Source organism: Gopherus flavomarginatus, chromosome 7 (genome assembly GCF_025201925.1).
Source record: "Gopherus flavomarginatus isolate rGopFla2 chromosome 7, rGopFla2.mat.asm, whole genome shotgun sequence".
NCBI lineage: Eukaryota > Metazoa > Chordata > Testudines > Testudinidae > Gopherus > Gopherus flavomarginatus.
Genome location: NC_066623.1, coordinates 20,560,030 through 20,584,295, shown reverse-complemented (window position 1 = coordinate 20,584,295; position 24,266 = coordinate 20,560,030). Strand labels below are relative to the sequence as shown.

The 24,266-nt window shown below is 43.9% G+C and overlaps 1 protein-coding gene across 4 annotated transcripts in view; it reads left to right on the top strand.

Annotated features, from left to right (window-relative positions):
• ERGIC1 (endoplasmic reticulum-golgi intermediate compartment 1) overlaps positions 1-20,407 on the top strand; it is a 108,515-nt gene extending 88,108 nt beyond the window's left edge. For 3 of the 4 annotated variants that reach the window (XM_050962785.1, XM_050962784.1, XM_050962786.1), the window contains 4 exons: positions 5,316-5,376; positions 5,860-5,960; positions 8,717-8,839; positions 18,398-20,407. In XM_050962785.1, coding sequence (XP_050818742.1) covers positions 5,316-5,376; positions 5,860-5,960; positions 8,717-8,839; positions 18,398-18,505 — 393 coding nt within the window. In that variant the 3' untranslated portion in view covers positions 18,506-20,407. The remainder of the gene's footprint in view (positions 1-5,315; positions 5,377-5,859; positions 5,961-8,716; positions 8,840-18,397) is intronic. The other variant, XM_050962787.1, reaches the window with a different exon arrangement.
• Positions 20,408-24,266: the final 3,859 nt, after the last annotated feature.

The following is a 24,266-nucleotide window of genomic DNA, read 5'->3' as shown; positions in this document are numbered from 1 at the left end:
TAATTCCTGATTTCTCAATGGAGACAACTCTCAGCCCTGCACCTCTGTAACTTGCTTCCAGAAAGCTGAGTTCATATGGATACAAAGGTGCGTGCACACACCTATTCCGTGATTTACCTCCCAACATGGCTTAAACAGAGCCTCTCTGTAATTCTGGTTCCTCAACACAGACATTTCATTACGTTGCTCCCTGTTCCACACATGCCTGTTTACTCCAAAATCTTTGTAATGCTAATGAGTCTGAAGCATTGCTTTGTAATCCTCTATTTCATTCTGCTCCAGCTTCCTTTACAATCATAGAATATCAAGGTTGGAAGGGACCTCAGGAGGTCATCTAGTCCAACCCCGCTGCTCAAAGCAGGGCCAATCCCCAGACAAATTTTTACCCCAGTTCCCTAAATGGCCCCCTCAAAGACTGAACTCATAACCCTGGGTTTAGCAGGCCAATGCTCAAACCACTCTAGGACATGTCTTGTGTTGGAGCATTGAAATATTAGCATATTGATTAGTTGGTTTCATGTCTGTAAAGCACTTTGAAAAATATGAAAAATAAATCTTAACTTTAGTAGACATGGTGGTTCACTATGGTAGGTGCTAATAGGGACTGCTGCTGACTTCACAGGAAACGTGTCCTATACGGGAATATTCCCACCACTGCATCCTGCAGTCTTTGGAGAGTGTTAGCATGAATGTGGTAGGAAGGCTGGGCAATGGGAGGGCTTTGAGCACGGAGTGGAACAGGCAGAAGATGTCTGATTGCAGACGTTGTGTCCCCCAGCATAGAAGTATTTAGCACATCATGTAGTCTGCCACTCTCCCAGATGTAGCTGGCTATAGGTGTGTGCCATTACAAGTTGATTCAGAAATCTCAAGCCTCTAAATAACAGGGCCGCCCAGAGGATTCACCCGCCACTGAATTGCTGGAAGGACCCCCCGCTACGGGTCTTTGGCGCACTTCGGCGGCGGGTCCTGGGGCGGAAGGATGCCCCGCTGCTAAATTGCTGACTATGACCTGGAGCAGAAGAAGCTCCGGGGGCCCGGGCGCCTTGAGAGTTTTCTGGGGTCCCCGGAGTGAGTGAGGGACACTGCTCCAGGGGCCTCGAAAAACTCTCGTGGGGGCCCCTGCAGGGCCCGGGGCCTGGGGCAAATTGCCCCTCTTGCCTCCCCCCGGGCGGCCCTGCTAAATAACACATGCTGTTCAGTCACCTCTATCTCTTCATGCATGTGTGCTCACGTGCTGCTGGCACAGTAAGCAAAACCATGAGCTAAAGGGCATGTGACATGGGAGGAGATGTTCACTACTCTGCTTCTAGCTAGACTGAGCAAGCACTGGTGAGAGCTACTGAGGGTATGTCTGCGCTGCAGCCAGTGTGGTGTTCTCAGAGCAGGCACTAGTTGCACTAGTTCTGCTTGAGCTAGTGTGCTAAAAATAGCAGTGTAGCCACGGTAGCATGAACAGCAGCTCATGTTAGCCAACCATGCACAAGCTCACCTGACCTCCTGGGTATGTACTTGGGTGGCTAGCCTGAGCCACCACCACAGCCACCCTGTTTTTTAAGCATCCTAGTTGAAGTGGAGCTAGTGCGTCTGCACTGTGGGACGCATACTCCCAGCTACAGCAAAAGACATATCCAGAGTGATTTCGTGAGGGGGTGTGTGTGGATTATTTTAATGTGGTCTGGATATAGGTGAGCATTCTTTGTTCAATGTTTATTTTTGGTTTCACCTGTCTCCATCTTAGGGTATCTGCTGATCTAATAATGGGTTGAAGAGCTTGCCTGATTCCTTTGTTCCTTACTTTGTCATGTCCTGAAATGTTGGTCTTTCATAAACGCTAATTGCAAAAACTTCGCAGTTTATCCCTCAAGGGATCTCCCCTCTCCTTTTGCTGACAGACTAGGAGAATATTTATCCCCTCTCTCCAATAGTGAAAAGCTCACTGGAGTCTCAGAGGCTGTGCTACTTTAGGCTTCATTAACCTTTTCTACATTTCATCTCAGTAGTTCCTGCGAGCTCGAAATGGGGTGGGGTGTTCTCTCCAGCACACCGGATGACAGCATGCTCTAGTTGTTAGAGGATGGGACTGGTGTTCAGTAGATCAGGGTCTTGTCACTTATCTGTATCATACAGATGTTTTGTGACCTTGGTAAATCATTTAACAACTCTGTGCTTCGGTTTCTCTGTCTGCAAAATGGGGATATCTCCTGCCACCAGTGACCAGATTGGAGGGTGGCTGGGAAATGGTGGTGGTACTCCTCCAAGCTGTGCCCACAAAATAAGCTCTGTCCATGTGAGCCACCAAAATGAGATGCCACTCACTGTTAATATGATTGCATGGATCCTTGGGCTTAGCTTCTGCCCAATTTGGGATGTGCGTTGGGGTGGGGGAGTGGAATCTTCCACGCACCACCTACTTTTGGCACAAAAATGAGACATCGCTCTCAGTAAACTGTGCAGGTCTGGGATCCTCGCTCTTCTTGTTTAGAGAGAAGAATGAAGTAATTTAAAGGGCAGTTTTTTTGTATAGTAACTATGCCATCTTGAACGCAGGACACCTCGCAGGACGTTATACCTAAAGCTTGTGGGTTTTTGACATTGGAAAAACTTGGGGAATGTTTTTCAGATGCTGGACGTTTGCCCTCAAAGTCTGTTGTTTGTGCCTTGGCTGTGTGCTGTTGTGCATGGTCTCCTAGGCCTTGTCTGCACTAGGCAATCTTACAAAAAGTATCCCACCAGTTTTAGCACGGTCTCAGCTGAACTGTCATCAAAACAGATGATCACCAGAGTTCAGCCAAGGATCTAGCAACCCATTTTTACTAATATTTTAGCTAACCTTTCTGAAAAGTCAGTCTAATTGAAATAGTGGTTTAAAGACTGGTCTGGCTGCTGGAACCTTGTCTAAACGACATTTCCTATTGGTTTTAGTAGTGGCTTAAGCTGAATTGGTGGGAAACTTTTTGTAAATTTCCCTAGGGTAGACCAGGCCAAAGTACCAAGTGGAGCAGAAGCAGGTGACATGCTGCCCACTAAGATCAAGGACATTGGGGGAACTTTTATATGTATAATGTGTCAGAACTATTACTGAGTGACAAAATCTTGCCCTGCCCTTAACCTGGTAGTTTAAACTTAACTCTGATGTCTTGTGTGTACCTCAGGAAGGGTTAGACAGTTTATGGAGTTATGTAATGCACAGACAATCCTCTGAAATAGATGTTTACCTGAGCTCATCCTTTCTGAACTAGTTTTGAAGTACCACAGCTGCCTGTAAATATGCTGAGCTAAACCAGCATTCCATACACACATCCATGCTCCTATGCCTGCTAATCACACTGCCAGCTGCCTTGCTTTTCCACCTCTTCAAGATATTATGACATTGAAAACCGCCAGGTATTATGCTGGCATGTTGCAGTGGTGAGGCTTGATTGCGCTGGTCGGTCGCTTGTAGTGCAGCTAGCAGCTTATGTAAATCAAGCATGTATGCTCTCCCACTGACGTGCTCCCTCTTTAGATTATGTAGAGATCACTGTTGTTAGGCAGACTCCTGTCCTGAGCTGTCCCCAAAGTATCCCGTAATATGAGGACACTTCTGCTTGACCATTAATTCCTTCATGGGGTCACTTCGGCAGGTGGCTCCTTTTGGAGAAGGGAGGTATTCCGGGTTGTCTTCAAAAAGTACTTGATTCTTCCAGGATTAACTATTCAGCTATTGACGTGCTCTACCCTCTGAGCTGAGGCTTCAGGCTTCTTTTTCTCTGCCAGGACTTGTACTGGAAGTTGATGCTGAAAGAGTGGTTGGAAGAGCTGCTGTGTCATAAGAAGGTGCCATCTTTCAAATGAGACCTTGATGCCCTTTCTGCCTGTCTCAAAGGGTTTTCCTAGTAGAATTTTAACTCCTATTGCATGTACCAAGAAGAGCTGGGGTTAATCCTGTTGCCAAGTCAAATATCCCCTCTCTCTAGATGAACTGATGTCCAAGGATGTGTGAGCTGTAGCACAGAATGCTGTCTGCCTGCCTAGTTATTGCTACTATCCAACTCAGCACTGTGTAAGCTATTTGAGATACCAGCAGTCTGGAAGGCATTATAGAAAACCCATTTGTGGTTCCAATTATATTTGTCACCTGCATGTTACCTGTTCAATCAGTTCAATTTGATGAAAAACAAGGAATTTGTCTTGCTAGAATTTTCTTTCCTAAGATATTGATAAGGAACCTTGTTAGCTTATTTCTTTCCCAAACCATCTTTCTGTGGAATAGTGATCACGGAAACATGCCGTAGGACGAGGTGGATGTCCTATGCAGTCAAATGCTTATAGCTGTTGGAAGGACAGTGGACAATGCAAATTGGTGCTGCGACTTGTTAATGCAGTGAAAGCTAGAAGGACACAACTCTTCCTCCAAACAAAACTGCTTATCTGTTGTCTGTCAGTAATTTCCCAGCTAGTGGATATCTCTTCTCCTTCTGTATATCTTAATGTGGCATGTATTACATTGCAACTCTGACTACAGTTGCAGGACTTCTGTATAGCTTTCACCATTCCAGAAATTTCCCAAATCAATCATTCTATTGGTGGATGTTGGTGCTTATTGTTTTCAACTAATTCCATTAGCCTCTACCTTAGAGGAGTGGGGAGTAATGGGGAAATCCAATTGATCTGTGGTGAGGGGTTGGGAATGCCTAACACTTGCGTGCCTGGAACCAACTGCTAAGGAATGGATGGCCTAGCTGGCATGTCTCCTTCCCTTCTTCCAAGACATAGTGTGTGTTGTTCTAGGGATGCATCTGAGTAGAAAGTAGGCAGCTCCAAGTTCTGCCCTGAATTTGAATCTTAAAGTGTGACTCCCAGCAGGCTATAGTCTCTACATTGTATATGCATGAGATAGAATGATGAGAGCTTGCTAGTGCAAGCTTTTATTCTCCAGCTGGGAGATTGATCCTAATTATGGGATGACACCACCCACCAGCGCAGACTGGTGTGCAATGATGTCATAGTTTGCCATGGAGACTCACCTCAAAGCTTCAGACTGACTTGTGTTTCCCCACCAGTCACTTCCATTCGGGGAGTGCTCCCTTGGCTGAAGCAGTTTAGAGTGGACATTAATGTTAGATCTTTGGAGGTTGATCTTACAACCTCACCAATTGGAGCCAAGCCTTGTGGTAATGGCCACTGAGAATAATTTGTGCCTTTTTCTCATTGGGTTGAGGCTTTGCATTTGGGAACACTGAGTCAAACTGGAACCTTCAAAGGTGGGGAAGCAAAAGCCAAAAGAACCAAGTATAGAATATAACCACTGTATGTGTCTTCTTGCTCTCCAGGTCCAGAACATTCATGGAGCATTCAATGCTCTGGGGGGAGCAGACAAGCTCAGCTCAAACCGTATGTATTGTCAGTGCTTCCAGGGCTTAGCCAGCCCACTGATAGTGGGCAAAAGCAAAATGAAAACCAGGATATTAATGCAACACTGTTTATGGGGCCAGATAAGCAACCAAAGGGACCCAGGCATCAGTGAATGGGATTTCGATTCCCACCCCTGGCCCTAGGGAAAGCCTAGTCCACAGGGTCCTTTGCTACCTCTCTCTTGCACCCTGGATTTTGTTGTCGCTGGCATTTTCTGCAGCTTGATTATGATCACCTGCTGCAAGAGGGATTAGGTTGGTATCACATGGATTGTAGCAAGTCTGAGCAGGGGGCTTATGGTATTTGCATCTGTATACTGCTCTTCTGACCCCCACCCGGTACCACCATTACCACCAAAATCACCCCTATCCTTTACTAATAGCTGTCATGAGTTCCCACCCTCCTTCTGGGGGCATGGGCTTTTTCACTGGCTAATCTATCCTTTCCCTTTCTGACTCATAGCCCTTGCCTCTCACGATTATATATTGAAGATAGTCCCCACCGTGTATGAAGATATGAGCGGCAAACAGCGGTACTCATACCAGTATACTGTAGCAAACAAGGTAAGGCTGGAGGTGACTGTTACGTAGTCTTGCCATTGGGGAAGAAAAACCCAATGAGTTCATAGGAAGCTCTTTACTTAAAACTCAATCCATGCTGTTGGTATTGCGCTCTGGTATAAAGCATTTGTGTTTGGTAGGCATGCAGTAGCCTCTGCTGGAAGAGTGAGGAACTGAATTGCTTTAGAACGAGGACTCTTGCAGTCATGTCTTCTAGACTTAGCAGCAGCTACATTATAGTAGCATGGAATTTTTCTCAGCGCCTGGTGCTAATTATTCTTTCTCTGAAGAATTGTTGCCTTGCAGCTGACTCTCTCCTATGTGAGCTTAACTGACTCAAGTCCCGATATATATTGTACGAAAACCTTCATAGCCTGAAGTAATTCTAGATCCTAATTCTCTTGCTAAAGAGATTTCAGAGAGATTTATTGCCTGGTACTCTTTTTTTTTTTTTTATAGTGTGGGTACCTGGCAGGCCTTTCCCATAACTGAATTGGTTGGGGTCTAATTATTTGCCCTTTAAAGAGCCTTAAGACTCTAAAAATTAACAGTTATTTTAACACACAGAGCAAATGTAATGCATTGTTTATGGGAGTACTGCCCTTTGCTAGTTGCTCGAAATTGGGCAGGGTTGTTGCTCTTCGTGTCTGTGGATGTCTGTGCAGGATAGCTCTCGATTGCATTGGCCCAGTGGAGCATCGAGTGGCTCTTACTTCCCTTCAGACCTTTCGCATGTGGATTTATTGTGTCTATTCTACTTGAGGGTTCTGAGGCTGCCATTCTGCTAAAATATTCACTTATTTATTATGCTCTCCTGAGCTGTGCCAAGACTAGCAATAGTCTCCTGTGCTTTCTGGTTGTGCTGTACAAAGTGTCCTAAGGGTCTGGATAGCTTTCTCTCCCTGGATAGAATGTATTCTTTCTATTTAATGTTACAACCACTCTTCTGATAAGATTCTCTTGCAACACACGTTCTGAAATTAATTGGGAAAACGTACAGCCTGAGCTGCTGATCTTGATACTTCAGTGAGCAGGATTGCAACTGGGGCCCTTAGCCAAGACTGAATCATCAGGACTGTGTTGCTGAGGGCGGAGGGTAAGGAAGGAAAAAATGAGGTCAGTTCTGTCAAAACTGTTCTCTTCATAACCAGAGTGCAAGCAAATGGAGCTGTGTCTGCATTTTCTGTGCATTTTAAAAAGGTCTCTGATTCCTGCCTCTGCTCTAAACTCCCATGCTGATAAGAGGGAAGCAGGAATCGGAAGGAAGTCTTTGGAATGGTCTGGCATAGATGCCCTAGCATGAGGTGGTTCTCTACCATGATAGTGATGTGTGTGGACTGTCTGTCTCCTCTCCCATGTTATCTCCTAGATCTTCTGTTTTCTCTCCACCCAAAGCCACCACTACAGTTCTGGCATCAACCAATTAGTTGTGCTAGGAGCCCTTAAAATAAGCTGGTATGGGTCCCCTCCTATTCTGTCCATTGAAGATCAGTCCACCAACTCTGGAAGAGACTTCAAAAAGGAGGAAAAATCCCAGTGGGGTTGATGGAGCATGATGGTGCTGCCTCAGCTTCAGCTCCCTTTGCTGAGAAGAGATCGTCCTGTTGCTGTTGTACCTGTGGACATGCCTTTGTTAGTGCTTCATCCATCTCTTTAGGGTGGTTGTTGTCCCTGCCTCCTGAAGAGTTGGGTCTATCAGTCAAAAGTGGCACACTTGTCACAGGGATAGGGAAGGGGTATCTGCTGAAATAAGGGCCGGAATGTGCAGAGCATGCTCAGGCATTTCTCAAAGGTTTGCTGTATCCCAAAGCTGACTCTCCTCCTCTACTTGTTTGTCTGTCTGCTCATATCAATGGCTGGTGTTTCTCTTCGTGTTGAGGGCACAGTTAAAATATTATACAGCAAAACAACTAAATATTTTCTTGGTAAGACCTGATAGAACTAAGATGTATTTTCAAAGCAGGTTTTAGAAATCCCTTTCACAGTGCTGATTTCTCCATAACGGTGGATGATCTGGAGAGCTGCCCTTTGGCTGATACTTCACACGTACCTGCTCTATAAGAAGTGGATTAAAAAGTTGTGACCACAGTGGAGCTAAGAGTCTCTCTGCTGAACAGATTTAAAATGGTGTTTGCAAACTCTCTGCTACGTTAGTTCCCCTCCTTGCCTAGAGCAAGTTTCTTAACATGGTTTAAACACAGTTCTGTCCTATTTGCACTGGGCCGACAAAAAGCGTTAAAACTGTTTTTATCCCAGCGTGAATGGGGCCTCAGACACAGGAAATGCTTTGTTGTTCTGAATGCATGGGGCAGGCCGACAAGCTGGTGTAAGTCAAATTCCTTTTGTATTGCTTAACTTACCAGTGGGTTAGCTGCAGTTTTTAATTTTAATAGTGCTAGAACTCTCTATCTACAACCACTTGGAAAATCCATGTATCCACTTGGGGCTGATCCAAAACTGTCTGTCTTTTTTTCATTGACTTCAATGGACTTTGGATTAGGGTCATACTGAGTGGCATTTTTTGTTCTACGCCACATCACCAGGCAGTCAGTATTGTTGATTTATAGTCATTCAGAAATGAACAAGTTACTCTTCTTAGTGTAATCATTATGGGTAATTACTATCTCCTGATAGTATGTTGCAAATTTCCCAATAGGAATGAGGAGCAGCCTAGTGGGAAGGGAGTCAGTTCTGAGATCAACTTTAAAATTAAATTGCTCATGCTTTCTGCCTTCCTCTCTCCCCACTCTCTTTTCCAGGAGTATGTTGCCTATAGTCACACTGGCCGCATTATCCCCGCTATCTGGTTTCGCTATGATCTGAGCCCCATCACGGTGAAATATACAGAGAGGCGGCAACCTTTGTACAGGTTTATCACATCGGTGAGTTACTTTAAGCCTATGACTCTTCCTTCTTGCCCTCTCCTGCTCTTCCCGTGCCCTCCTTGCCCAATCTGGCAACTGAGTTCCTGCTTGAGCACTGTGACATGAGCTGAGAGTAAAGCTGAGCTCCGCCTTTGCCTTAGCCAGCTCACACACATCGAAATTGGAGGGAAAAGTGGAGCATCCGATAAGAGAGAACCAACCTTTGATGGTTTGATTTAACCGCTTTGGCATAAAAGACAGACAAATATCCTGCACCAGCGGTACCCATGCTGTTTGCCCATTGGCTTGTGGGGGGAAAGGAGGTACACTGGCAATATGCCAGGAACATGGGGGCAAAACCTAACTGATACACAATAAGAGCAGATTGCAGCAGACCTCCTCTCAAATAATGGGAGCTAGCATGTACAGATTATAGGACCCATCGTGCTGGGTACCGTGGCTACTCAGAAAAATGTGTAGCATTACATGCCAGGACACACAAGCTCCATGTGTCTATGATAAACTGACTGAAATAACCTGACTTTGGTGGCGCCCAAGACCTGTACTTTGGAACTGGGGTTTGAATATTTGAATTGTAAACATAAATGGTGCTTTATCAGTTGTGCTGTGCTCTGTCCCTAGGAGGTTTGGTTTTTGGAGTTCTCAATAAACATTCAGTCAGCGTTAGAGATGGATCAAAACACCCCCAAACTCTGAGGCAGAAGAGTTGAGATCCAGAACTTCATGGTTTGGGCCCTTCTTTAATTAGCATGTCTTCCTGGTCTCAAAGTGTGGTCAATAGGTTAAAACATTAAGGCTTACTAACCTGTTTGCAAATGCTTCTTGCTGTCCTTCTCCCTCCCAAATTATGGTCCCATGGTCTTTTCTTTTTGGGGGAGGTAGGTAACATGGTTTGGAACCTGGGACCAGTCCATACTCCAGTACTCTGCACTGCTGTTCACTGTCATGTCTATTTGCTTGTTGCTAAGAGGTCATCTCATGTTTGGGAACAGTTGTAGCACCTGTGTTAACTAAAACACTGTGCTTCAAAATTGTGTAAATAGCTGGTGGGGAGAATGTTCCAGACATTTCTCTTTCCTCCCCTGACTACCACCAAATTAGCCTCCTGAGTTTAGGTGGCTCCATTTGGGCTGGTGTGTGTTAATTTTTGTTATGTTGAGACTGCGGGTAACAGTACATCCATGGCAGCTTTAGTCCTGTCACTTGAGGGTGACTGATGTAACTTGTGTGTCAGACCTTTTGCATTTACCTATCATGCAGATCTTTGCTATATCAATGGGACCCTCTAGCCAAGATGCAGTTCCAGGTCATGTCCCCTTTATGTATATCTAGGCAGAGAACTCTAAGCTTTGGTTTGATCCCCTGTGTGTGCGTGTGCTGGCTTCTTAGGTTTCTCAATGCAGGTGTGGGGAAGCTTTGTGAAAGGATCAGGGAGAACAGGGTTGCTGGGGATTAAGATGCCTTGGTCCTCAGCTTTCTTTTCCTATCTCAATGACAATCTCTGATCTGTTGTCATTCCCATCATTCTAGCTCTTCCTAGTAGTATTACCAGCCTAGCCTTTTGCATCATGATTGCCCCGGAGACTGGTTTGTCGTCACTGGTGTGCTGAAGCCACAGCATTCTGATCCAACAGAAGATTATCTGCTTGTGACAGCTGGAGTTATTGTTGAGTGGGGCAGGCTTCGGAAACCCCTAGGCTCTTGCTATGCAGCAGATGCTTGGTTAAAAACCACAGAAGGGGGCTATAGAGGGAGCACCTGCCATTCCGTATTGAGCAGCCTGTTTACTAGACCATGCTCACACAATCATCACCAAAACACTGTTGAACTGAAATATGTTCTTGGAGTTGTAGCTGGGAAAAGACCTTGTTGGGCTGTGAGAGGCTTTGGCAGGGTTGTAAATGTAAACCTGTTTGTTGCCACAAAGGCAGCTGAATTTTTAATTTCTGAGTCTGTGGGAACCCTAAGCATGGGTGTATGTTGGGAGAATGATGTAGATGTTGAATGGTGGGTGCTAAGATCTACCAGCTGTGTGTAGGGAGGTTCTGGGAAGTCAGGTCAGAAAGAAGTGTTGGGACTACGCAATATAGTTTCAGTGGACTCTTGTGCTGCTGTTGTTCTGTGGATAAACAGAGGATGTCTGACATTTTGCATGAGCATGGAATTTCTTTTTAAAATCCCAAAGGAGCTGAGATTGATATATCTGAACACACAGCACTGTACCATATGTTATGGCTTTCAGCAGGGCCGGCTTTAGCAAGTGCGAGGCTCGATTTGTACTCACCCGGCAGTGCTTCGGGTCTTCAGCGGCACTTCGGCAGCGGGTCCTTCACTTACTCCAGGTCTTCGGCAGCACTCAAAGACCCACTGCAGAAATGCCACCGAAGACCCAGAGCGAGTGAAGGGCCCATCGCCGAAATACCACTGAAGACCCCCCAGAGCGCTGCCGGGTGAGTAAAAATTAGAAATGCGCCAGCGCGGGGCCCGATTCCAGGGAATCGGGCAAATTGGCCTAAAGCTGGCCCTGGCCTTCAGTACTACCATCCGAACTGTAATGCTGTTTAGTGTAACACTTGTTAGTTTGTGGCCGCACCTTTTGTTTCCAGGGGCATTAAGAACTTCATTCTGTGACATGCAAGAGGCCTAATCTATACATTGCAAAAAGCACTGTGCTAAAAAATGGTTTAAGTATCCCATTTTAACAAATATAATGTTAAGCACAACTTAGCACTAAGTGAAGACCAGGGCTACCATGATTACCATCATGTCAACTGGTTGTGAACCCTGCGGTTAGTCACAAACAGCTGACACAAAACGTTAAACTTGACAATCCTTGTCTAAAGAGTCTTTAACATCATGATAGTTAATGTGTTGGTTAACACAGTGACATTTCGCAGTGTAGACAAGTCATTGGTGGATAAAGGTGTATGTGTGTGCAACATTTCACACTTTATCAGTTGTGAACTCCCCTAGGTGGTTAGCCAGAGAGCAGCCTTTTAGTACACAGGGTTAGCTTTGTGGGAGGAGTAAACAGAGAGAGTTACAAAGGAGCAATCCCAAGGGAAGATTAGGAAAAGATGCCTAGTATTAGAGGGCTCTTCATTCTAGTGGGCAAAGGCATAAGAAGATCCAATGTGTAGAAGTCAAAGCTAGAAAAGTTCAAACTGGAAATATGGTGCAAATTTTTAGCAGTGACAGCAATTAAGCATCAGGACGGCTTGCTGAGGAACGTGGTGGACTCCGCATCACATGAGCTGTCTTAGAAAAACACCCAGTTTTGATTTTAAATACATATGCGCTAGCTCAACAAAAAGTTACTGAGCTCAGTGCAAGGATTACTGGATGAACATATATTGCCTGTTTTATGGAGGAGCTCAGACTACATGATTACAATGACCCCTTCTGCTCTTAAAATGTGATCATGAAGAAACCCTGAAGATCCTCAGTATGGTATTTCACTTTGGGAAGAGACAGCCATGTTGCCATTGCCCTTCTTTCATCTTCCCCTCATTATACCCATGCAGCCTTCTGTTACCAATGGCTGCACTGTAGTCCCTTAATCATATCTGTTAAAACTCTAATGTGGTGCCCATGTTATCATCACATGTTGTCTCTCTCCTCCCTTACTCCCATTCCTTTATTTGTCTTCCCCCTTGGTGGGGTAGGCTTAAATATCTCCTTAAGGCAGCTACTGGTCTTCTATCTATAAAGCTCCTTTGCCCCCATGGCACTACACAAATAAATAACAGTGTGGTGCCTGCTTCCCATGAATCCCACCATAGACTGGGACTCTGAGCACATATTAGAACCTCACTGATGGACTATCTGATAAATAAATTACATAGCATCACTTCTGTATTGACCCTGAGAGAGACCTTGTGTGTCACCTTTTTTGTTGGTCACAGCAAACTCAAAAGTTGTGTGTGTACTAGGAGGCAAAGTCCAATCAAATGCCAGGTGTGTGTGAGTCATAAGCACTCAGCGGCACAGAGCTGTGCAGATTAATATGTATTTTTCTGTGGGTTTTCCTCACCCCCCCTTGTGTGGCGGCACTAAAGTCAGATTTTCCTACCATCTGATGCAAACTCTAAAAGCATTTTTTGTGGTGTAAAATCTCCTGTCAGCTGATCCCCTGTGGATTGAAATAGCCCACCACCTCAGCTATCACTTTCCCTGAGAAGTCACCATGCGTCACATTCAGAGGGGTGGCAAGGGAGGGGGGCAGAGTGCGAAGAGTGTACTCGCTCCCCAAAAATATGAATTAAGTCTCTGACAGGTGCTCTGGTTTCCGAGGCTTTCATCTGCCAGAATGCCAGCTGTGCTGCAAGAAACACATCACCCGGCCCCACCGTCATTGAGGCATCTCGCTGTTTCACTGAGCTCATAGGACACAAATATCATTGGTTATAAATATGTTTATAAATGAGTGATTTCTTCCCCACTGCCCTCTCTCATCATTAGTCTATTATTAGAGCTGTTTATTACTCTAAAAAACTCCCTGCCTAACTCCGCCACTGCTGCTCATCCGTGTGGCGAAGCAGTGGGATTTGTTCTGTGGCAAATCGGATATGGTGCAATAGGCCCAAATCGGGGTTGGCTTCCTCCCAGGGAAATTGCACAGCTAACTTCCCTATCGCTGCTGACCCTTTGCTCTGAAGCTTTAAATAATCTTATTCCGTTTTCCCATCCATCTCTAGGATCCTCCTTCTTCCTGAGCAAATGAAGCATTGCAGTTCGTTCACCTTTCACCAGCTCCAAGAGTCACTATCGTTCAGTGAGCCACCCCAGGCTGCTCTGAATGACATACAAAAAGACTACATTAAAAGAATATTAAAGTTGCAAAGGCAAGCACACATAAGTTGGAAACCTTAGCAACTTTCATTTGGGCCCCTTGTGTGTATGCGTTATTATACAGTCTTTCATTACATGATCACATAGTATTTTTACTGCCTCATTTGTTGCCCAGGATGGATGGGATATCTATTCAATATTTCTTTTTATCCCCATCATTCAGGTCTGACCCATTGTTTATTTACTGCATACAGTTTAAACCTAGCATTGAATACAGAATTATTAATTTCCTCCTGGGCTTTTCTGTGGTGCTCATCATTATAGTATTGAATGCTTCACAAATATTTATTTGTTTTATCCTCACAGCATCCCTCTGTAGCAAGATTGGTATCAACCTCATTTTACAGATGGGGAGCTGAAGCAATATAAAGGAGACATATTGATATAAAAGAGAGATGAAGGCCAAACTTCTTGTCTACTAATTTTAGATGCCCTCACTAACACACATAGGGCCTGACTTTTCAGAGTACTTAACATTTTAGATGATCACAAAACACCTCCTATTAATTTTTAGCCACAGCCATGAGCACCCAGGACTTCCACAAATCAGGCCATAAGTGATTCAAGGTGGGCACTCAGAAAATGAGGAACACACAGCTAGTGGCCCCTTGTGAAAAGTTTGGTTGTGACTTGCCCAGCATCCCATTGGAACTTCTGGTAGAGGCAGGGATAAGAATCCATTTCTCCAAGGTGGCGTTTGACTTCCTTAACCATAAAACCCACTACTTATTTTTTCTTGTAGTCCCCTGCCTCATTCACTGCACACTTTGCAACTTCTGAAACAAATGAAGCAGGCGGAGCCAACAGTCTCATTAACTAGACAGCCCTAATTCATTCCTGGAACACCATCCATCCTGTGCCTGAATGAGGTAGAGGTCTTGTGAAAAATAGTATGTGATCATGTAATTAAAGACTATATCAAAGTTCATATATATGCAGATAGAGTGGGCAGGGTGGGAATTAGAGTTGTGTAAGCAACCTTAGTGCTGTTGTTTCCTAATTTTTGAGCACGTGACTATTAAACTTAAGTGTTCTTTTAACATAGGGTTTTTCATGTAATTTCCCAAAATTTTCAAAAAGCAATCTGGAAAAAAAAACATGTGGAACCATATTGATCTCTATACCATCATGGGCCATTGGCACAATTGGAACCATTAGTTCCACAGTAGACATCTGCCCTTTAAGCTAATTGAGAGAGATGATTATGGCCTGCTATTGCTGTGTGGACCAGCTACTAGAATGTGATGACACACTGTATTAGTGGTTTTACAGGTATTTGCCAACAGAGGAATATTGGGACTCTGGAATCCCAGGTTCTGGAGAAGAATATGCTCTAGTAATTACAGGGTCTTCTGATTCTGTCCCCTAGCACAGGGGGAGGCAACCTATGGCATGCGTGCCACCTTGATTTTCAGTGGCACTCACACTGCCTGGGTCGTGGCCACCAGTTCGGGGGGCTCTGCATTTTAATTTAATTTTAAATGAAGCTTCTTAAACATTTTAAAAACCTTATTTACTTTGCATAGAACAATAGTTTAGTTATATATTATAGACTTAGAGAAAGAGACCTTCTAAAAACCTTAAAATGTATTACTGGCATGTGAAACCTTAAATTAGAGTGAATAAATGAAGACTTGGCACACCACTTCTGAAAGGTTGCCAACCCCTGCCCTAGCATGTCCCCAGCCCTCCCCAAATTGTTTCCTTCTGTCACATTCCTCCTCTGCTCCTGCCCTCACTTTAATCCTCTACCCTCCCCGAGTCAGGTTTCCTTCTTCTCCACGCTGCCCGGGCACCAGCGTGGGAGCACTGAGAGCACAGGAAAGGCAGTGGCCATGGTCTCCGTTCTGGGGCTGGGCACCACAGTGCCCCCCAACAGCTGTGAGAAGCAGTTGCAAAGAAAGTCCTGCTCCGCCCCAGGCCAGAGAATGCTGAGAGGTCTGGGCGGGGTGGAGTATGCTCAGCAGGATTGTTCCAGAGCTCTGTGGGGATGGAATGTTCAGAGAATTTTGCTGTCAAGCTCTTAGCAAACTTCTAGTGAGAAAGTACAATTGGTGATTTTCCAAAGCTTAGAATTCAGACAAATTGGGTACGTTTTCATAGGGACACCAAAAAACACCTCTGACTTCGAAGGCAGCTCTCCTGTGAAATTTCTAGTCCTTGCTCCAAAGCATGAAGGTGCTAGAGCTTCTCAGTGAAATAGTTGTGAGTTTAACAGTAGAAAAACATTTTCCCCTAAGCTTGTTTTTCTTTCTTTTTGTGTTGATTTAATTAATTAAATAATTCAGCCTGAGTTAAACACCCAGCATGGAAAACTTCAGCCTGAACAGTTAGTTTGGCAAAGTCATAAACAACTGAAAATGGGCTCTTACAATGGAAAGTGTTAGGTGGCCTTAACTATTGTGTCGCTGCCAGCTCTACCTCTTATTAGGCTCCGTCCTTTACGAGCTGAACAACACACATTCACCCTGCATTGCAAAATGCTCTACAATAAAGAAGGGAAGGCAGACTGCTATGGATGATAGAAAGCTGCAGTGGACAGATGTTGTGTGGTGACTAAATTGAAAGTCGGCTTGCCAGAATTTTATTTTTATTTTTTTGTAAGTTCAGTGGCTGATACAGATTTTTATTTTTAACCTTTTTCTGATTGATTTTAAATCAGTGTTCAGTCAATCAGTTTCACAGCAGTGCTGCAGGAGGCTCCCTGTGCAACCATGGTGGGGCATTGATAGCGGGACTGCAGGGGGCCATGACAGCAGGGCTGCAAGGGGTGCCCTGCAGGGCTGGTGACTCTGGATCCCTGCAAGCACAAGGTGAGGGAACGGTCGCAGTCCTGGCAGGGCAAAGCAGATGACTGCAAGGAGGAGGATGAGTCCCTGGCCACGGGAGGCCATCCTGCTGTTGAATGGCTCTCTCTGAGGATAGCCCCCCACACTCCCAGCCAGTGTACGAGTGAGTGGGGCCATGACAGCTTGGCGGTAGGGGGCTCCATGCATGGCCGCAGGGCTGGTGACGCTGGATCTTTGCAGACACAAGGCGTGAGGGAGGCTGCATTTGCTGATTGTTACCGATGGATATTTTAGAGTGTCAGGTGAAATCGACTTTTACTGTCAACTAATCATTTAAATCAAGTCCTGCCAAGCCTAGTTAAAAGCCATCATACTAAAGCTAGTAGGTGGTGGGTGGGGGATTTAAGAGCGATAAGAGAGAAGAAATGTTTTCTGCCGAGATTTGAAAATAGCTGTCTATGAAGCAGAGAGAGGCTGTTTCAGTCAATAAGAGTTGCATTAGGAAAGAATATTGTACCATCAGTAAGACTACGGAGGGACAGAATCACCAAAGTGAGGTGAGAGTGTGGAGGGACAGAATCACCACTAGGCCAGTGAGTCAGCAGGAAGGGAGAGTAGTGAGATTCCAGAGGGCTACTCTGCGTAGATGATGATCCAGAGGAAGACAAGGTGGATGAGGTAGTAACTTGGCGGACCAACTATAGTTTAGTTATATATTATAGACTTAATTGTACCAACTTCTGTTGGTGAGCGAGACAAGCTTTTGAGCTACACAGAGCTATTCTGGTTACCTGAAGAAGAGCTCTGTGTAAGTTCAAAAGCTTGTCTCGCTCACCAGCAGAAATTGGTCCAATAAAAGATATTACCTCACCCACCTTATCTCTTTAATATCCTGGGACTAACATGGCTACAGCAATACTGCATACATCCAGGGGAAGAGAGATTCATATTCCAGAATTCTAAAAGTTAGAGATGGATTTATGATGTGACAAGTCTTTCCCGTTACTTGGGGTCCAATGCAGCATTGTTCCCTGTGGCACATTTTTTAGTGTTCTATCCAGACGTATTTAACATGTGCTAAGTGATAGAGTTTCTACCACTGTCTTGGGAGGCTGCTCAGATATTTGTCTCTGAAATAGTGGCAGAGTATGGGAAGGGACAAAGGTGAGACAAGGGCGCTTCATTAGACATTTGAGATGGCTGTACTTTTTATTGGAACATATGATAGAAGCTGGTGGGTCAGATTCCTTTGCCTTAAATTCTTTTCTTCCTTGTGCTAGTATATTAACACTCTCTGAGGTGGGCTGGGGAACAGTGAGGGCCTGCTTCAGAGCTCCCCTACATAGCAGGTGCACATTTCAAAAGCAATGACTGAGGTGTCCTGATGTCAGCACTGTGGTGAATCCTTGGAGTATTCCTTGGGGTAGCTACTGGATTGAAATGTACCAGATTGAAACTATTTTAAATGGTCTTATATGTGGACCTGGAGTATGAAGGGGCTGGGTACTTACTCAAGTAGATAACAGCAGTAGGGAGTTCAGACAAAGTGGGATCAAGGTACACTCCAGAGGAAAATCCAATTGTATTTGTGATACTGGGGATAAAGAGAGGACTCTTGTAAATACACACCAAATGAGTGACATTGTGTTTAACATGGTGACTTCATCCTTGAGTAGGGCTGGCAGAGAGAATGGGCTAATAGTATTGTGAAGAAGTTTCTTTCCTCTTCAACAGGACTGGTAGTTCCCATGCCTTGACATGTAACTATCTCCCCAGCATTGATCCCCCTCAGAATAACCCGTTGACTCCATCAAGTACAATAACTGTAAGCACTTACCTTTTCCCTGGGTTTCAAGCTGTGTGAAGGTCTGTCTCATCAACAAATCCCTAAACTCTCTCTTTTTGTAAATTTCAGATTTGCGCCATTATTGGAGGAACATTTACTGTAGCTGGGATCCTTGACTCATGCATTTTCACAGCCTCTGAAGCCTGGAAGAAGATACAATTAGGGAAAATGCAGTAGCGATGAAACCGTTATCCAAGGCTCCAGGGGCAAGAGAGAAGAATGAGAACCCGCCTACACACACCTGTTTCTGTTTCTTCTGTTTGATTGAATCGATACATTATTCTTTAGTCAAGTTATTTGGTGAAGCCCTTTTTTTCAACAAATCAAAAATCTGTCTACATTTCAAAGCTCTGCATCATCAGCTCCCTCCCCACAAATCCCCCCAAAAGGTTTTTAATGTAGAAATTGCATTTATGAATTAACTCTCCAGGATCCTATAGAGTAACACTTTAGTGTCAGGAGGGTCCCTTATGTAGGGGTTGCAAAGATATGTGAATTCTCTTGCAGCTCTTTCATGCTATTGGAATTGCATGACTAGACAATCATGTATTTTATACGGCAAAATTATGTATTAGGAAGAAATTCTGCCTACAGTGCCAAAAAGAGTGATGTGTCCATTGATGAAGAATGGAATGTGTTTAGTCCTCACAGCAATCCCAAGGGGAGAGAGGCAAAAATGATTTCAAGATGTTTTGTTTTTTATTGAAAAGCTCCTCTGTAGATATGACCCTCTCTAGATGAAATGAGCAATTATGATGAAACCTTTCCCCAACCACCTTCTCCTTGGTAAACTATCTGTAACTGGGGAAGGCGACAGCCTCTCTTGTACTCCTTTTGGATGTAAAAATATTTTCATTTCTTCCCAATAACTGAATATGCAGTCTTGTGTTTACAGATGGCCAAATTGAGTAACACTATTATATGTGGCCTTTTGTTTTGAAGGAGAATAGTTGTCATTGCAACACTAGCTTTGTATCCGTTTCTCCTGCCTTTTTTATACACAGACCACCTCGTTTGGAGTCTGCAATTTGATCTGATTTATTTGGAAAGGGTCACCCGTACTACTTGTTCACAGAAATGCTGTGCTGTCTTGGGTGGATGTACACAGCTTGATGCCTTATGCTGTCTGTGTATGTGATGCACACCTGTAAATCATAAGAAGCCTGTCTTTTGGGATTTTGAGGTGCCTGCATTCCCAGCACTTTTTTAAAAATAAACTGAACCAGCATCTTTTACCAGCCCTAGACTGGCAGTTACTGAAGTCCTCTGTCTAGTCACAGAGACGGCACAGGCAGTAACGGGGCAAGCTTTCCTCACAGACTGTCTCCTGCCAGTAATCCTAAACCCTAAGCATGAAAGGGTAGCTCAGCTTCCAGGTCCTTCATTTAATTCTTGACCTGTCTGAGACCTCCAACAAATGGGAGTATGAGAGGAGATTTTCTGCCAGATACAGTTTGTATGTGATGTGTGAACATCAGTCAGTCCACTGGGAACTGGACTGACCCACCATGGGTTCTCCATAGGCCCCTAAACATCCCTTAAGTCCTTGCACAATTTGTGAATTGTGTGACTTGAGGGACACACGTTTTGATTGTTCCTGGGTTGCTGCAAATCATAAAACAATAAACTCCAAGTGTGTCAGCTTTACAGATTCTAGAATGGGTTAAGGCTTTCTTTGGAGTAGTATCTATTGTCCTTAGCCCTCTTCTGGAGGTGAAAGTGTCCAAATAGAGCATTGTAATTATATGCATCTTGAATATTCCACATTGATGCAAGAGCCAGAAACATTTCAATCTGCCCAGTATGTCTGTTGAAATTGTCTCATTGCTTTAGAAGTAGGGAAGATAGCCAATAATTTTTAATTGTATTGACAAAAATCTTTTGGTACCTGCCCTGTAGTAACTTCTGCAAAATGACAGCGGTGGAATTTCCCATGATTTTTTAATGAACTGATTGCTATTATTTTAGGTGTGAATTGGATCTTGTAACTTCCTGTATCTGTTAATGTATGGATGGATTTTATACATTTTTTCCATTTATAGAAATCAAGTTGAAAACAGTACATTTGTCTTCATTTCAGTGTGTGTGTTTGTGTGTTTTTGCCCACTTGGTGGTGGAGGTTGCTTTGCAGAGGGAACATGGGATTTTTCTAGTATGATCAGTTCTGCTGAGGAATTTCCTCTAATTCAGTGTTCCCAACCAAAGCTTAAAGCAAACGTTCTCATTTTTCCTCTTGCGTTTGGTGAACTTTAGCTGAGAGCCTGTTGGATTAAAGAATTAAAAGGATATGATTTTAGCATCTTGCACAGCGCATCTTTGTCCCACCCTTTAAAAATGGAGGTCCTTGGCTATAGGACAGCCGATTGCGCTGTGTTGGTTTTCAAATAGGTTTCAGCTTACCTGCTTTCTTTCCAAAACAATCCACTGAATTAACCCAGTCAAAGAGCTGTTTTTGGTAGAGATAGAACCCCAACAGCCTTTCAAACGCCAGATGAATTTGGAAAAAGGGAATGTCCAGATCTTGACATCACAGCTCAGACCTGTCTCTAGGCAATGGATCCACAGCCTCTCAAGCTTTGCCAAACCAATGCTCTGTATGTTCTAGGCATCCCCATTCCCTTGCTGTAGCTGACCCATATTTTGGCAACATGAAACCAGATGTCAGAATATGTTTAATAAAGGAGTTTGCTGTTCATCTCTCTCAAAAGAGAAGGTGACTTGTAGCAGCCACTTGTCTTTTACAGTAGCAGTCTCTCTCTCTCTCCTCCTCACCCCTTTATTCTGTTTTGTTTCCGTACACTAGGAGACACCAGTTAAAATAAGTTAACTGTTAGTGATATTTTACACAATGATGAAAACAAAACTCAACCAAGCCATCGTGGCAAGAAAACAGTCAGTGGAACCCCACTAGTCTGATGTCTAACAAAGCATACCCTAAAATTCAAGCAGAAGTTTCCACAAAGCTGTTACATTAATAGATGCTCCTTTTCCATTCCCCTCACTTTGCTTTTACATGTACCTCCATCAAAATACTGATTTGAGCGTTTCTTGGAGGGACATCCCTAGAAATAAATATTTAGCACTTTTTAAGATGTTAATCTCCGCAGTAACTAAATAATCCTCATAGGCCCCCTGAAACCTGCATTATCCCTATCACGCAGTTGAAGAAATGGGGGCCCAGAAAGTTTTGCTTAATCCTGAAGCAACCAGGATTTCAATTCCCAGATCCATGAAAAGTCATGGCCTTATGGTGTTTCCTCAAATGTACATGGAGTGCTGAGGAAAATGGGACACAGGGCTCTCTTGTGGTGCTAGTGTTTGGAAGTGGTGGAAACAAATACTCAGAAGAGGTTTGTGCATGTCTGTTTGCAGATGTTTTGCAAACCAGGGTTTAACAGAGTACCAGCTGGACTAAGTAAGATCACTGAATATTCATTATAGGCAGTTAAGATACCAACATCTATACTTAAGGTTCCCCAATGCTGTTCATTATAACTAAGACCCGCTGTTCAGTTGCTTATAACTTTGCCATAAAAAGATGGTTCAGGTTAAAATTTTCCTTGCTGGATATCTGCCTCATACTGATTTATTTTTTTTAAAAGCTTTGGATACAAAGGTTCACTGAATGAGGCAGGGCCCTGTGGAAAAAATAGCATGCAGTCATGTAATTAAAGGTTCTCACAATGCATATGCATAAAGGTGCCAAATCAGGGTTGCACAGGCAATTTTAATTCTAGCATTTCTTAACTTTTGAGTGCTTGACTTAGCAGCATTTACATTAAAAGAACATTGTCTTTTTGGATGTAATCACATAAACCTTCACTTCCGTTTGCCTCTCATTCCACTAGCTTTGCAAGACCAAGTTTGATGAAGTTTTTCATTTGTAAATGTTTTGTTTATTTCAATGAGCTGTGTATAGTGAAATCATTGTAAGCATTCTGACGTGGGTGGAAAGTTGAAACAGTCGGGAGCCTCCTTGAATTTTAATTGACGCTGACTCACTACCAGGGAATAAAAAATAGATAGGGCTCAATCTTGGAGGTGCTCAGTCTCCTCAACTCCAGCTGACTTTAGTGGAAGTAGTGTTTGCTCAGCACAATGCAGGTTATGCTCAGAACCTTCCATTACTGGCCCTTTTCAATATGGATCTTGCTGTATGAAAGCACTTTCTCTTTCTTTAAATCCTTTGCAACACAGGGTTACAATGATTGATTGAACCACTGTATTAATTAAGCTAGACAGTTTGTCAGGCTGAAGGGAAGAGGTGTTTATAAAATCAAATGATGTAGACCAGGGGTAGGCAACCTATGGCACATGTGCCAAAGACGGCACGCAAGCTGATTTTCAGTGGCACTCATACTGCCCGGGTTCTGTCCACCAGTCTCGGGGGGGCTCTACATTTTAATTTAATTTTAAATGAAGCTTCTTAAACATTTTAAAAACCTTATTTACTTTACATACAACAATAGTTTAGTTATCTATTATGGAGTTATAGAAAGTGACTTTCTAAAAACATTAAAATGTATTACTGGCACGTGAAACCTTAAATTATAGTGAATAAATGAAGACTTGGCACATCACTTCTGAAAGGTTGCCGACCCCTGATGTAGACAATGATCATTGTCTTGTTTGAGTCACCACAATCCCTTTAACTTTCATATTGTTTATTAATATCTATACTTGTGTGAAAGTTCAAAATACTGAGAAAGGATCAGGCTCTGCCAGCTTGCAGTTGACCTCAAATCTGGTTTTGAATTCAGGTTTCCAGAAGTGACAGTCCTGTGTATGAACTCACTATACTGCTAAAAAGAAAATTGAGAGTAGTACAGAAGCTGTTTTTATAAATCTGAGTACTACAACCTATCAGTTTACAAGTGGCCCCATCAAGGTAGGGCAAAACAAAGTCATGCTTCTATAGTACTTTTCATTTGAGGATTTCTTAGGGTATATCTACACAGCAGTCTGGAGCAAGCCTTCTAAGCCAGGTTGACACAGTTGGGGTAGTGGGGCTCATGCTAGTACTCTAAAAATAGTGTAGACAGCGCAGTAGAAGCTCCAGCTGTGTCGCTGATACCCATCCCTCCCTTAGGTTTCAGAGCACAAGCTCCAGCACAAGTGGCCATTTCAAAGTGCTGTCTGTACTGTATACCTACTTTTAGAGCACTTGTGCAAGCCCTGCTAGCTAAAGTCTATTGAGCCAGGCTCAAGGGATTGTTCCAAATGGCTGTGCAAACAGTGCTTTGCAGATTTTAATAACCTGGCATTACCTCCCATCACTGTGACATTATTTGCCTCAGAATACATTCAACTGTAGCCAACCTAATATTAGCTTTACTGAAGACTGTGGCAGTTTAAGGGTGTCTGTACAGCATGCAGGTAAGTTATTTTTATGGTGGTAATTATGGAGAATGTAAATTGTGATTTTTCTTAATATTCCCTGCCACCCATTTATTTTTTAAACTCACCAACTACCCTCCACCCCCCTGGAAAATCTGGAGTAGCACTTCAAAAGATGCCCTCCCACTTTTGAGGCAAATGGCTTTTTACTTTGGGATGGGGGTGAGGAGGAAGTGGAAGTCACAATTTTTCTCCGTGCACCTAGATTTTTGGGCCTGAGCTGTAAATTTCTGTGACAGTGTTTGCAAGGATGCCCTATAGTTACAGCAGGGGCGGGCAAACTACGTCCTGCGGGCTGAGCCGTTTTAAACCAGGCCACGGGCTTAGCCCCGCTCGCCAGCATGGCCCCACTCTGGCTCCTACACGCTCCAATGGGAGCTGTAGGGGTGGTGCCTGTGGATGTCGCAGTGTGCAGAGCCACCAGGCTGCACCTCCACATAGAGCTGGAGAATGGACATGCTATAGGGGAAGAGGAATAGCTCAGTGGTTTGAGCATTGGCCTGCTCAACCCAGGGTTGTGAATTCAGTCCTTGAGAGGGCC